This window comes from Monocercomonoides exilis, assembly GCF_001643675.1.
Source record: "Monocercomonoides exilis strain PA203 chromosome Unknown scaffold10-1930038, whole genome shotgun sequence".
Classification (NCBI taxonomy): Eukaryota; Preaxostyla; order Oxymonadida; family Polymastigidae; genus Monocercomonoides; species Monocercomonoides exilis.
In genome coordinates, this window is record NW_027150555.1 from 1,031,978 (window position 1) to 1,043,769 (window position 11,792).

Genomic DNA, 11,792 nt, shown 5'->3' on the forward strand with positions numbered 1-11,792 from the left:
TGAGAAGTGGAAATCTTTTCTTTTCTTTCCATCATGAATCTTCTTTGAATGAATGATCACCATCCTCCTCCAAAAAGATATTTTTCGACATTGGTAATTGTTAATGGCATCATTTATTATTTCAGAGTGTTGATAATTCACAAGTTTTTTGTCATCGCCAAAACAATTTCCTTAATATGAAAAATGAATTTCAATTATTTCAGAGGAAAATTTCTTGGAGATGACAAAAAATAACTTTTTAATTAACTTCTGGAAGAATATTCTAATCGCACACACATACACCCATATTAAAAAAACCTTGGATCCTTTTCAAAAACCTGAACCAAAATTCCAATGTTAATAACAAAAATAATAATTTTGCATGAAAAAAATAATAATAAGAACTCATGAATATTCATTTTAATTTCAATCTTATTATTTTGCAAGAAAAAATTCTTATTTCGTATTATTTTTCAAGACATTCATTCAAAATTTGAAAAAAAGAATAAAAAATAAGCTAATCTTCAAAACAGAATCCTTTTTTCTATTGCATTAATTGCATTCAAAATAAAGATTATTATTGAAAAGTTTCTACAAAATCAAGGTATTTTAAAAATAACATAATAAAAATTATAGAGTGCTCACCAATTTTCATAAGTTACGTTCATAAAAGATTTCTAAGTGGGCAACGTTCAATTCTGCTTTGACCAGACTCATCTTTTGACACTCTCCAATAGTAATCACTCATTCCATCTGTCGCAATATGTCGAACAAACTCTTCATCGTGGGTGATGATGATCAACTGAAAGTTATTCTGTCCTCGAAGCGAATTTACAAGTCGAGACAAAGCTTGTGCAAATGACTCGATATTCGCTCTATCAAGATTTGTCGTCGGCTCATCCAATGCAACCATTCCACAGCGCAAACAGAAAGTCTCAGCCAAAGCAAGACGTATAACAAGACATGCAAGGCCCTGCACAATGAATGGAAATGTCATTCGAAAAAATAAATTGAAAATGCATTTCAACAGCAATAATAATAATAATAACAATCATTTATAAAATGTCAATAACAAAATTTATCAAAAGTTTTCTTTATTTACAACAATGAATCATCAGACATACTTTTTGTCCAGCGCTGCATCTGCCCCGCATATCCATCTCAATGTCGTTTTTGAACATAACAACGCGATATGTGTAAGAGCGCGACCGAGTTGTGGTTGTGGCAGATGACGGCATGTGAGTGGCTCGCCCATCTTCTTCTTTTTCCTTCTCGTCCTCGATGTCGCTTTTGATCTCGATGTAGTCAATGTCCCCTCCTCTGTATATCTCCTGCCATTTCTCGCGAATTGAGTGGTTTACTTCCGCCATGCGAACACTGTGGTACTTCATAAGTGCCCTGTGTTGTGTTCGTCATGTTGTTTGTTCGAAGAACAATTCATAAGAAAAAGCACAAAAAGAAAGATCAAAAACGCAAATATTGATGTTAAATATAAGATGATGAAAATTTTCGAAAACAACTCAGTCAAACTTGTCAAGTGCACTGTGAAACTTAACCAGATCGTTTCGCGCCATTTGCGTGGTCTAATTTATATTTCCAATCATATAAGATTAAAATTGCATACAAGAGAAATAAAATTCAATAAACATGAATTTTTCAAAAATAATTAATAAAAATGTTTTTAAAGAGAAAAGAAAAGAAAAAGTCAGACTTTCAATCTCATTGAACACATTCTATACATTGCCTCTGTCGCATGCATATTCTTCAGCTGCTCAGTTGTTCTTGCGATTGACTCTGTGAAGTTCTGAATAGACGTTTCAGTCACAGTCTGCTGCTTTTCGATTTCTTGGCGTTTTTGCTCGGCAGCTGAAAGCCGCTCGTTGCATCGATACAACTCAGATGACGGAGACTTCAGCTGAGCATCCAAATCTGCTATCTCGTTTTGAAGCTGCTCCAGTTGCTTTATCTGTGAATGATAAATACAACATGTATTTCGTATAAAAACAAGAACAAAGAAATGAAGAAAAGAACATTATTGTTTCAATTACAAACAAATTTTCAAACAAAAGTTATTTTTTTTGAAACAAAAATTGAATAAAAGATTTTTTCGAATCATTAAACAAGGAACTTTAAAAAAAAAAATAAATGAGAGCTTAATGATGGAAATAATTGAAAAATTTCTCAAACACTCACTTTCATCAACACACTTTTTTCCTGTATTCCATATTATCCTCAATATTTCTTTGCAAAGAAGTCTGAAAAGCGCTTACGTGTCTTTTCTGGTTGAGCTCCTCAGACAGCTGCTCGTCTTTTGCAACAAGCTCAGCAATGTCCTTGTCAATGACACTCACTTCATCGAGAAGAGTGGATGTTTGCTTGCTTGGCTGGCATTTCTCCACTTGGCTAGATGACAATTGAGGAGAAGAGAAGGAGGTTGTGATGAAATATTTCATAAGAAAAAAAGTTATTAAATTATTAATAATTATAATTATTACGAATACAAAAATTCGACAGAGGAAAATAAAAGAAAAGAAAATTTATGAAAAAAACAACACACCTTTGGAATTTCGTAACAAGATTTTCAAGATGTCTTAAATCTTCGCTATATTCATCTGTTGCCTTTTGAAGCTGCGATGTCTTCATTTTTTGATGCTTTTCTGTCTCTACAATTTCGTTCGATGCTTCTGCTTCTGCTGCTTTCAGTTTTTTCAGTTCATCTTGTCGATTCTGAATTAATGGATCAATCATTGGAATAATGCCATGTGAACGAATTAACCAATAAAAAGTGAAATGACACAAGTTTGTTTTGATTGTAATGAAAGAAGAATAACATTCAAATACAGAAACATTGAGATTATTTTATTTTAAAAAGAAAGAAGGAGGGAAATGATAACAAGGAACATTAACAATACAAACCTTGGATGCTTGTGAAATGAGATTGATTTTTTCTTCCTTGTCTTTGATGGATTGACTAAGTCTATCAACTTCACTTTGCTTCTGTTTCAGCGATTCCAAAGCATGCTTCAAGCCTAAAAGGTTGTATTTCTATTTTATGAAAGATAATTCATTCGTATTCCAAACAGAAAGATTTTTCATTTTTAAATGAAGACAACATTAAATCTTAAAAAAAAGAAAGATTTTTCAGAAAAAGGCAAGAAACCTTTTTATTCACAGCTTCCGTTAATTCGTTGCATTTTGCTGAAATTTCTAATTCGGCTGCTTCCAATGCTGCTTTTTCTGATTCAAGTGAATCCTCTTTCTCAAAGTCATATCCTTCATCTGATATTTATTAAAAAAAGGCAAATATTGATGAAAGATTCAGAATAAAATGAAAATATGAAAAGAATAAAGAAAAATAAAGAAAAATAAAAATAAATCAATAAATCAAAAAAAAGATTAAATGTATAGAAAAAGAAAAGAAAGAAATACACAAAAATAAATTGAATATTAATAATCGTTCCAAAATCTAAACAAAAGTTGTATTTTTTCTTGGAGGATTGTATCAGAGCAGCAATCACTTAAAAATTCAAAACATTTTTCAGAAACTGTTGAAAGCACTGAAAACTGCTTTGGTAAAGCACTCTTTCTATTTCCTCCTTTAAAATGCACCAAACATTCACCAAATACAGAACTATTTCAATGCATACTTTCGTTTTCTTTCAGAAGCGCTTTTTCCTTTTCTACATCCTTCCGAAGCTTTTCCTGCTGGCGCAAAAGACTTATTTAGAATAAGAGTAATGATAAATAATAATAATAAGCAATTAAATATAACAGGCAAAAAAAAAAGCCGAAATAATATATTTTCATTATAAAATGAAAAAAATAACAGATAAATGGATAATTTATCAAAACAGTTCGTTTTTCCTCATTCACTACCAAAACATAAAACATAACAAAGCAGCAAACTTAGAGATCGCTTGTGCTTGTGAAAGCAGCTTTTCCACTTTTTTAATTCTGTTTCGTTGTTCTTCTTCAATTTTCTTCAGTTCAGCCACTTCGCTCAATCGCTCTTCTTTTGACTGCCTCAGCTTACTCAGCTCAGCCTGCAGTGGAGGCAGTGAGTTGTTTATCTAACCACAGGTGATAATAACAAAGAAATTCATACGAACATACATACAATCACACACACACACAAAAAGAAGATTTTTTTTGACAGTGTTTAAAAAACATTGCAATACTTTAATAAACAAAAAATAAATTCATATACTTTTTTAACTTCATCATAATAAGGCTTCAGATCCATCAGAGATTTGTATTTCTTCTCTTCTTGCTGCAGCTCTTTCTCTCCTTTTTGACGAAGCATTGGGCCTTGTTCCACATGAGAATTGGCCTTTGTAATTGTCACAAGAAAATAAAAACACATTTGAATGACAAGAAGGCATTTGATTTCATTGAATGAAAATAGCAAAATTGCAGGAAAAAAAAAAGCAATAAATAAATAAATAAAAAAATCAAAATAGAATCATGAAGAATAATTATAAAATAAATAAACCATTTTGACGAATGCATCAAGCTGATTGTCAACAAAAGCTCTGTTGCAAAGCGGACATTTGCACTTTTCCTTTGCAGATGTAAGGAACTTCTCATAAAATGTGATTGTCAGCAAAATCTTCTGTGCATTTCTGGATGAGAACGATGAATATGAAGAAAACGATGAATTACAATGAAAATTTCATTGAGAAAAAAGGAAAGTGAATTAAAAGAAGTGCGAAGTTTGAAAAAATATTAAGATAACAATATCAAAAAATAAGATTCAAATAAAAACACAAATAATTAAAGCAATAACAGCATTACATCCAAAAAGAATAGAAAAGAAAAGAAAAAACTAATCAATCCATACTCCTTCTTCCTCTGCAGCGCAGCACTCGATTCATTTATCTCCTCTTCCAGCGTCTCTTCATGGCCCTTGATTTTCTCCTTCATATTCACCAGCTTCCTCTCCAGCGTCCCCCTCTCCCTCTCCTGTATCAGCATGCTTCCCGAAATCTCGTTTGTCTTCTTGATAATGTCTGATGTCTTCTTCGAAATGCGCTGAAGGACTTCTCTTTCCACCGCCAGCTGCTCCGCCGCCCGCTTTTCTGCATTCGACGCATCGAGTGTGTCAATGCTATCAAACAGTGGAGATGTTAAAGCAGTGCCCGAAGAAAATGAAGAAGAAGAAGAAGCAGTTGTGGAAGAAGAAGAAGAAGAACCTAAAATTGGGGAAGAGGATGGAGAACGAGAAGAAGAAGAAGAAGAAGAAGACAACTTTGCATACGAAGCTGATGGAGAATACGAAAGCTGCGATGACAAATACGGCTGAGAATATTGTGACGACTGCTCAGACGGCGAAGGCGACTGCAGGAAATGCTGCAGCGTCCACTTCATTCTCTGCTTCCCTTCCTTCGCCTCTTTCATCACGTCCTGTGAATCTCCACTCCCTTTCATTCCACTTTCCTTTCCCGAAAACGCCGGCAGCGGAGACGGCGCTGGCTCCACTGCCTCTGCGTTGTACGACGGCACATTCTCATTCACAGCCTGGATGAGTGCAGTGAGTGCCTCAGCGAGCGACAGCTCAGCTTTCTCCAAGTCAGCCATGCGGATCTTCAGCTGCGCCTTCTGCTGCGCCGACGCGGCGATGATCTTCAGCTCCTGCCGGATGCGGGCGAGCTCTCTGTTGTTGGTCTCCCTCCGCTGCACGTTTCTCCGCAGCTCTTGCTCCAGCGCATCAACCGACCCTTCCCCATCGATCATCTTCTGCAGCACTACCGGATCGCCTTTCGCTTCGCCCGCAAACATCTCCTCGTTCTTCTGCTGCCGCTGCCTCTTCAGCGCCCGCACTTCGCTCTGCAGCGCATCAAGCTCTCTTTGCTCCATCTCTTCTTTTGTCTGCAGCAGGTGAATTTGCTGCGTGGTCTCCTGTTTCTTCTGCAGCGCCTTCTCCACAGACAGAAACAGCGCAGTCTGCGTCGTTTCCAACTCTGCCCGCTTTTCATTGGTGGCTGAGCGGAGGAGCTCAATCAGATGCAGAAAGGAGTCTAACAATGCAGTGTTGTTGTCTTCTATTGAGGTGGAGAGGGAGGAAAGAGGGAGAGGAGGTGAGGATGGTGAAGTGGGGGTGGTGGTGGTGAAGGAAGAGGAAGAGGAGGAAGAGGAAGAGGATGAAGTGGAAGAAGAAGAAGAAGATGATGATGAAAGTGCGTCAACAGTTTCTGTGCTGACAACTGTTGGAAGAGTGATAAGATGGCTCCATTGGTATCTGTTAATGATTGAGGAAGAAAGTGTAAGGCATTCTGTTTGAAGAGATTTAAGTGTCTGAAATGAAGAAATATTGAGAATTGAAGCACGATGAGATTCACGTCATAGCGATAGTACATAAAATGAAATTACGTTATTATTTGGGGAAAAAAAAAACCAAATTAAAAATAAGATAAAAATAAATAAATAAATAAATAAATAAATAAATAAATAAAACAAGGCACACCTCCATTTCAACCAAAGATTTCATGTGGTCGCGATATGCCTCTTCGCGTTTCTGTTGAGCAGTTGTCAATTGATTCCGGCATTTCTGCTTTTCTTCTTCGAGAGTTGCTAAGTCTGTCTGAAATGACTGATACACCTCCTGAAGCGATGCATAGTATGTCTTGATCTCTTCGTCACTTTCTGAATGTTATAAATTTAAAATAAACAAATAAACAAACAAATAATGATGGAAAAATTCCGAAAAATATATATACAAATCAGAATTAAGAATCAATTTGAAATATCCTCTGAATAATAATAATTAATAAAAGCCGAAGCAAAAAGCATTTTTTTTATCAATTAATATAAAAAAAGCAAGACAACTATCTCAATCAAAGAGCCAACCTTCAAGAAGAGAAGTGATCTTTCCATAAGCAGCGTTCCTTTCTCCCTCAACTCCCTTCATTCGAATGACAATCCCCTGCCTGTCTCTGTCAATCTTCTCTCGTTTCTCGCAGAGCCCTCTCAGCACAGCCACTTCCGCTTCGATTTTCTCTTTTTCCTTTGCCGTTTTCTCTCCTTCCATCTTCAGCATCTCCACACGCATCCTCAGTTCACTCCGCTCTTTCTCTATCTTCCCATACTGTGCCAGACGCTCTCCCAGAACTCGCTGATCCGCAACCATCTTCTTGATTTTCTCATCGACTTCCTTCCGAGTCTTATTGATCGTTTCCATTGCTTTTGTGTACTTTGTCGATGAAAATATTTCGTCAAAATGAGTTTTCAGTGCTTTATCGTTCTGCAAAGGCCAATCAGAATCCTCTTGATGGCAGAACACAACGTGCTCGAGCATCGCCTTTGATACCCCCAAACATTCTGGAACATATCTGTCCATATCCGTGCAACGTGAGCTGATACTTGTTGTCTGAAAAAAAAAATGATTCATCTTTTAAATCTTAATAACTTCAAACCTTTCCTGTTTTAGGATCTTTTGTCACAATTGCTGCATCAATAACTTTGTATTCTGCTTTTTTTGATTTTTGTGTTAATTGCATATTACGTACCACAAGCATAGGCTCGTCTCTAACATTGAAAAATCTAAGTTTAATCTGTGCTTTTACTGTTGTTTCTTTAATTAACTGATTTGAAAAAATATATAACAGCATTAACTTTATAAATCGCAAACAAAGTTGAAATACCTTTGGATCAAAGATAAATCCCTGACCACGAGTTGACGAAGGAGGAAGTTCACCTGTCACAGCAAATTTTAAAGCTTCAATAATTGTTGTTTTACCCGACCCATTTGCCCCTACAATTATCGTGACCGGTCTGAAAAATTGAAGTGCTTGACCTTCTCGTTGAGTTGGACCAAAGCTTCTAATTCCAAGAAGGCGTAGACGATCAATATAAGACATCTATATCATATAAAAATACGCATTAGCAATTACATTAACAATTTAAATTAAAAATTAGGAACTTAAAACATATTAAGAAGGTCTAGCCCTATAAAATTAGAAAATAATTTATTGATGTTTTCATAATGGGACCATCCAATCAAACGTTGTTATCGAAATACAATGAGAAAAAATATATATACAATATATTGAACGATTCCTATTTCTTTGATATTGTGAAAGAATATGAAATTGGAAATTGAAACTTTTAAAGGTAATTTTGTTTTGATTTCTCACAATTATAAATCAATTTCATGAAACTGGTTCACGCCAAGTCCTTTCAATAATTGAAGAGAAAACAAAAGCCAATTTTCTTTATGCATTTTAAAAAAAGAAACTCTTCCATTTGTGAAAAATGAAATAAATTTTGTGACCATAACAAAATTCAATAAAAACAAAAATTCATTGTTTTTAAAAGGTGAAAATGTCGGGGAAGCCGATTCCCTTGATATTACCAACACATCCAAAACCAAAACCCAAGCCTAAGCCTAAGCAAAAAATGACTGTAATCGCTCCATCTACCTCAATATATCCAATACCTATTCCAAAGGTGTCAAAAAGTGTTGAAGCTTATATCATTCAAGAATACTTGGAACTTAAAAAATTTATGCATGAAGGAATTAAAATTCAAGAATTATTGCATTCAACAAATCCGTTTGGTTTTCTGTTTTTCAAAAAAATATTCTATCTTTTATAAATGATAAATAGATTGTTTATTACCATTATTGGTCCACCTTTATCATTATACGAAGGGGAAGAATATGAATTGATGATAATATACGATGATTCATATCCCAATAAGCCACCATTGATTCAATTTGTCCCTGGAAAAACCCCTCCACACGAAGTTTGCATGAAAGATAATTTTTATTTAGATGTGTAATAATGTTCCTTCCAGCATATTTTTCACAATGGTCATATTTGTTTAAGTTCTTTGTATCATTGTGGTTGGACGACACTTAGTAAATCAAAAGAAATACACGTAGGCTTGCTTCGGGCATGCATTGATATCATTCGGCTCCTTTCTCAATCGAAAAAGAAAGTGTGATTTTGTTGACTGAAATAAAAATTGTTCTTTGAATTAAATAAAATATTTTTTCCCTAATTGTATCAGGCATGGCCTTGGAATGATGAACGCTATTGTCGAATAGCACCTTCAGATCCAAGAATGACTTCTTTTGAGTATGGAGAGGCTGCTTCACCTTCTTGAAAGAACTATAAAAGTTGGAACATTGTATTAAATACATTTTCAATGAGAACACTAAGAAAATGGAGTATTCCAACAGTTAGATATAGATTCTGAAAATTATTATGTATACGTTCCTGTGGCAATTGTCTTGTGCCTATATTGCTATTAGATTTATTTGTTGGATTAATTTTTTGTATATATTTTCAATTTTATGTTCAAGCATTTTTTTCAAAAATGTACAATGTTATTATTATAGGATAAACTTGTATTATTACATATGCACATCTTCAGCAAAACGTTTTTTTAAAAAGCAATATGTTTTTGAAAAACATTGTTCAATTTTGATCATGAAAAACTCAAATATGGGCAGAACTATTTGGATATTTGCTTCAGAAAGCAATGAAGATCGTCTTTAATTGTTTGAATTAGTTTATGATGATGTTTTGTTTATTTCATATTTCTGTATTTCACATTTTTATAACGTTATAATATTCTTGAAAAAATGTTTGAAAGGTTCTTCATGTTGCGTCGGATGGAGTATCATTTGCGCAATTACACTATTTTTGCTGTCCCTGGCGTACTTTTTTGAACTTCCAATGGGAGAACCTTTCACAAAAGAGGAATATTTCGAGATGGCAAAAAGTACTTTCTTTGGAGGAATTGTGTGGATTGTTGCAGCGCTCTTTAGCGTATTTATGTACTTTAGAGGAATGAAAAAAGCAGAAAAGGAGAAAGATAAGGAAGACATTGATTCATCATTAAAAGCTGGAACGTCCCTGAGCTCTTCTTCACTCACTGAAATCAAATAAACTCGATCAAATCATTCATCTAATTTCAATTCATTTCTCTTTGTTCTAGAAAATTTTGTTTACATTCATCAATGCTTCTCTTTAACTTCTTTCATTTATATAATATGAAATTATAATGATTTAATCTTTCCTTTTTTGAACTCAAATGATATTGGATAGTGGAACATATTTAAAAGAGTATTCTTCTTTCAAATGAATAATACTCAAAAATGGTCGAATGTTCACACTTGAAAAATATCGCTGTCTTTTGATCAAGTATTAAAGGGAAGAAAAATCTTGGATTTCTTTTTGAATGTGTTTTTTGATAAAGAAAAAACAAATTGTCTTTTTCAAAGAATAAAAGAAATAACAATTGTGTTCAATAATTGGTATAATTAATTTAAGCTATGATTTTTGAAAAACAAACTTTTGTCAAATAAAATTTAGAAAGATATTTTTCATCTAAAATTTTAACAAAAATTTTTTGAGATAAACTCATTTCAATAAAGACAAAAGCAAAAGTTTTTAAATAAAAATTATCGCGTTCATTCAAAATACAAGTTTTACTGTTTCTGATAAAACAGGCTGATTCATAATTAGAGTAGAATCAGAAAAAGGAGATTTTGTTAGATTATACACAACGCTTTGATCAGCCGAAGGAAGCGAAGAAAAATACACAGAAAGAGCTTGTTCTTTGTCGCTCATCCCAAAATGATTTAGAAGCAATTGATTCGTACTTTCCCAGCTTCGTTCATCGCTCATTGAATCCGGATAAGAAGAGCTTGGTCCAATCAAAGGCTCTTGAGAGAGTGAAGATGAAGTTGAAGTGTCGATTGAAGAAGAAGGATATGAGGCAGTTGATGGAGGAGCAACAGCAGATCTCGAAGGCGATAAAGATGATGCAGAAGAAGTTAAAGCAGTTGCAGACGCAGAAGAAGATTGCATTGTTGCTGACATTTTTGAAGGTGAAAGCTGTTGCCCTGAATTTTGAGGTTGGGCTGTTGAAGTTAGTTCTTTGTTTGAAATAGTTCTCATTGAATTTGCGCGAATATAATTTGCATCATTTATAGACTTTTCTGCGGTCAACAGAATTTGCTCTGGAACAGAAACGCTTCGTGATGGCTGAGCAAATGAACTAGATGTCTTTTTCCTTTGATTCATCATTTGTTCCTTTGATGAAGCATCCAAAGAAATCTCAGAAGCTTCTGTTGAAGATAGATCAGAAAGCTGTGATTGAGAAGCAGAAACAGTGAAGTGAATTGATTCATTTAATTCAATTTTTTTATCGCGATTTCCTCTTGATAAAAATGAATGGTCGGATATATCATGTTCATTTGAGCACGAATAAGAAATCTAATAAAATTACAAATTTTCAAGAAGTTCGCTAAATATATTACACATATAATAAGCTATGCAGCAAACAGGATCAGAGGCTTCGTCCTCTTCAAATATATTTTGTACAGAGTTAAAAGGTGAAAATCTTTGAATTAACTTACTTTGGGAAGCACTTTCCTCTGCATCAAAAGTAGAATTATCAGCGCTAGAAAATTTATCTTGTGGACTTGCTGTAAGGCTTGAAGCTGGCGATGATTTTACACTATCCAAGAGAGTATTTGTTTGAGATGATCCCAATGTCTGTGGTTTGCCTTCATTCAATTTTAATATTAGATCATGCCTCTCCTTTGCAAGAAAGCGAGCCTTTTCAATAATTTTTCTTTGTTTTTCTACACTCGAAACATGCCGTAGCATGATTTTTCTTTGTTCTTCATCTCGAAGTACTTTAATTTTATCTAGAAAAAAATATTCATTTATTCATCTCTGGAATAGTTGTAAAACAAACTTTGCTGTTTATCAAATGAAGCAACATCCATCTGTACCCATGCCAAACAATAAAAATTAAAAATTGATGAAAAATGAATGAAACTAATTTATTGTGGGACT

The 11,792-nt window shown here is 34.2% G+C and overlaps 4 protein-coding genes across 4 annotated transcripts; 2 read left to right on the forward strand and 2 right to left on the reverse strand.

Moving 5' to 3' along the window:
- Positions 1–502: 502 nt before the first annotated feature.
- MONOS_10407 (DNA repair protein RAD50) lies at positions 503–7,959 on the reverse strand. The gene is made up of 18 exons (XM_067862856.1): positions 7,905–7,959; positions 7,620–7,835; positions 7,392–7,559; positions 6,826–7,345; positions 6,443–6,621; positions 4,820–6,273; positions 4,472–4,601; positions 4,187–4,309; positions 3,886–4,049; positions 3,627–3,697; positions 3,140–3,258; positions 2,896–3,024; positions 2,537–2,706; positions 2,187–2,382; positions 1,691–1,945; positions 1,510–1,562; positions 1,104–1,377; positions 503–952 (listed from the first exon to the last, which is right to left on the reverse strand). Exons 2-18 carry the CDS (start codon positions 7,833–7,835, stop codon positions 644–646), a joined length of 4,530 nt encoding a protein of 1,509 aa, XP_067732010.1. The 5' UTR covers positions 7,905–7,959; the 3' UTR covers positions 503–643.
- Positions 7,960–8,249: 290 nt separating this feature from the next.
- MONOS_10408 (putative Ubiquitin-conjugating enzyme) lies at positions 8,250–9,084 on the forward strand (the record flags this gene model as incomplete). The annotated part of the gene is made up of 4 exons (XM_067862857.1): positions 8,250–8,528; positions 8,583–8,721; positions 8,773–8,916; positions 8,989–9,084. Exons 1-4 carry the CDS (start codon positions 8,299–8,301, stop codon positions 9,082–9,084), a joined length of 609 nt encoding a protein of 202 aa, XP_067732011.1. The 5' UTR covers positions 8,250–8,298.
- Positions 9,085–9,425: 341 nt separating this feature from the next.
- MONOS_17245 (uncharacterized protein) lies at positions 9,426–9,996 on the forward strand. Its single transcript, XM_067870146.1, has 2 exons — positions 9,426–9,481; positions 9,577–9,996. Exons 1-2 carry the CDS (start codon positions 9,463–9,465, stop codon positions 9,870–9,872), a joined length of 315 nt encoding a protein of 104 aa, XP_067732012.1. The 5' UTR covers positions 9,426–9,462; the 3' UTR covers positions 9,873–9,996.
- A 172-nt stretch (positions 9,997–10,168) lies between these two features.
- MONOS_10409 (uncharacterized protein) lies at positions 10,169–11,774 on the reverse strand. The gene is made up of 3 exons (XM_067862858.1): positions 11,692–11,774; positions 11,274–11,641; positions 10,169–11,204 (listed from the first exon to the last, which is right to left on the reverse strand). Exons 1-3 carry the CDS (start codon positions 11,720–11,722, stop codon positions 10,401–10,403), a joined length of 1,203 nt encoding a protein of 400 aa, XP_067732013.1. The 5' UTR covers positions 11,723–11,774; the 3' UTR covers positions 10,169–10,400.
- Positions 11,775–11,792: the final 18 nt, after the last annotated feature.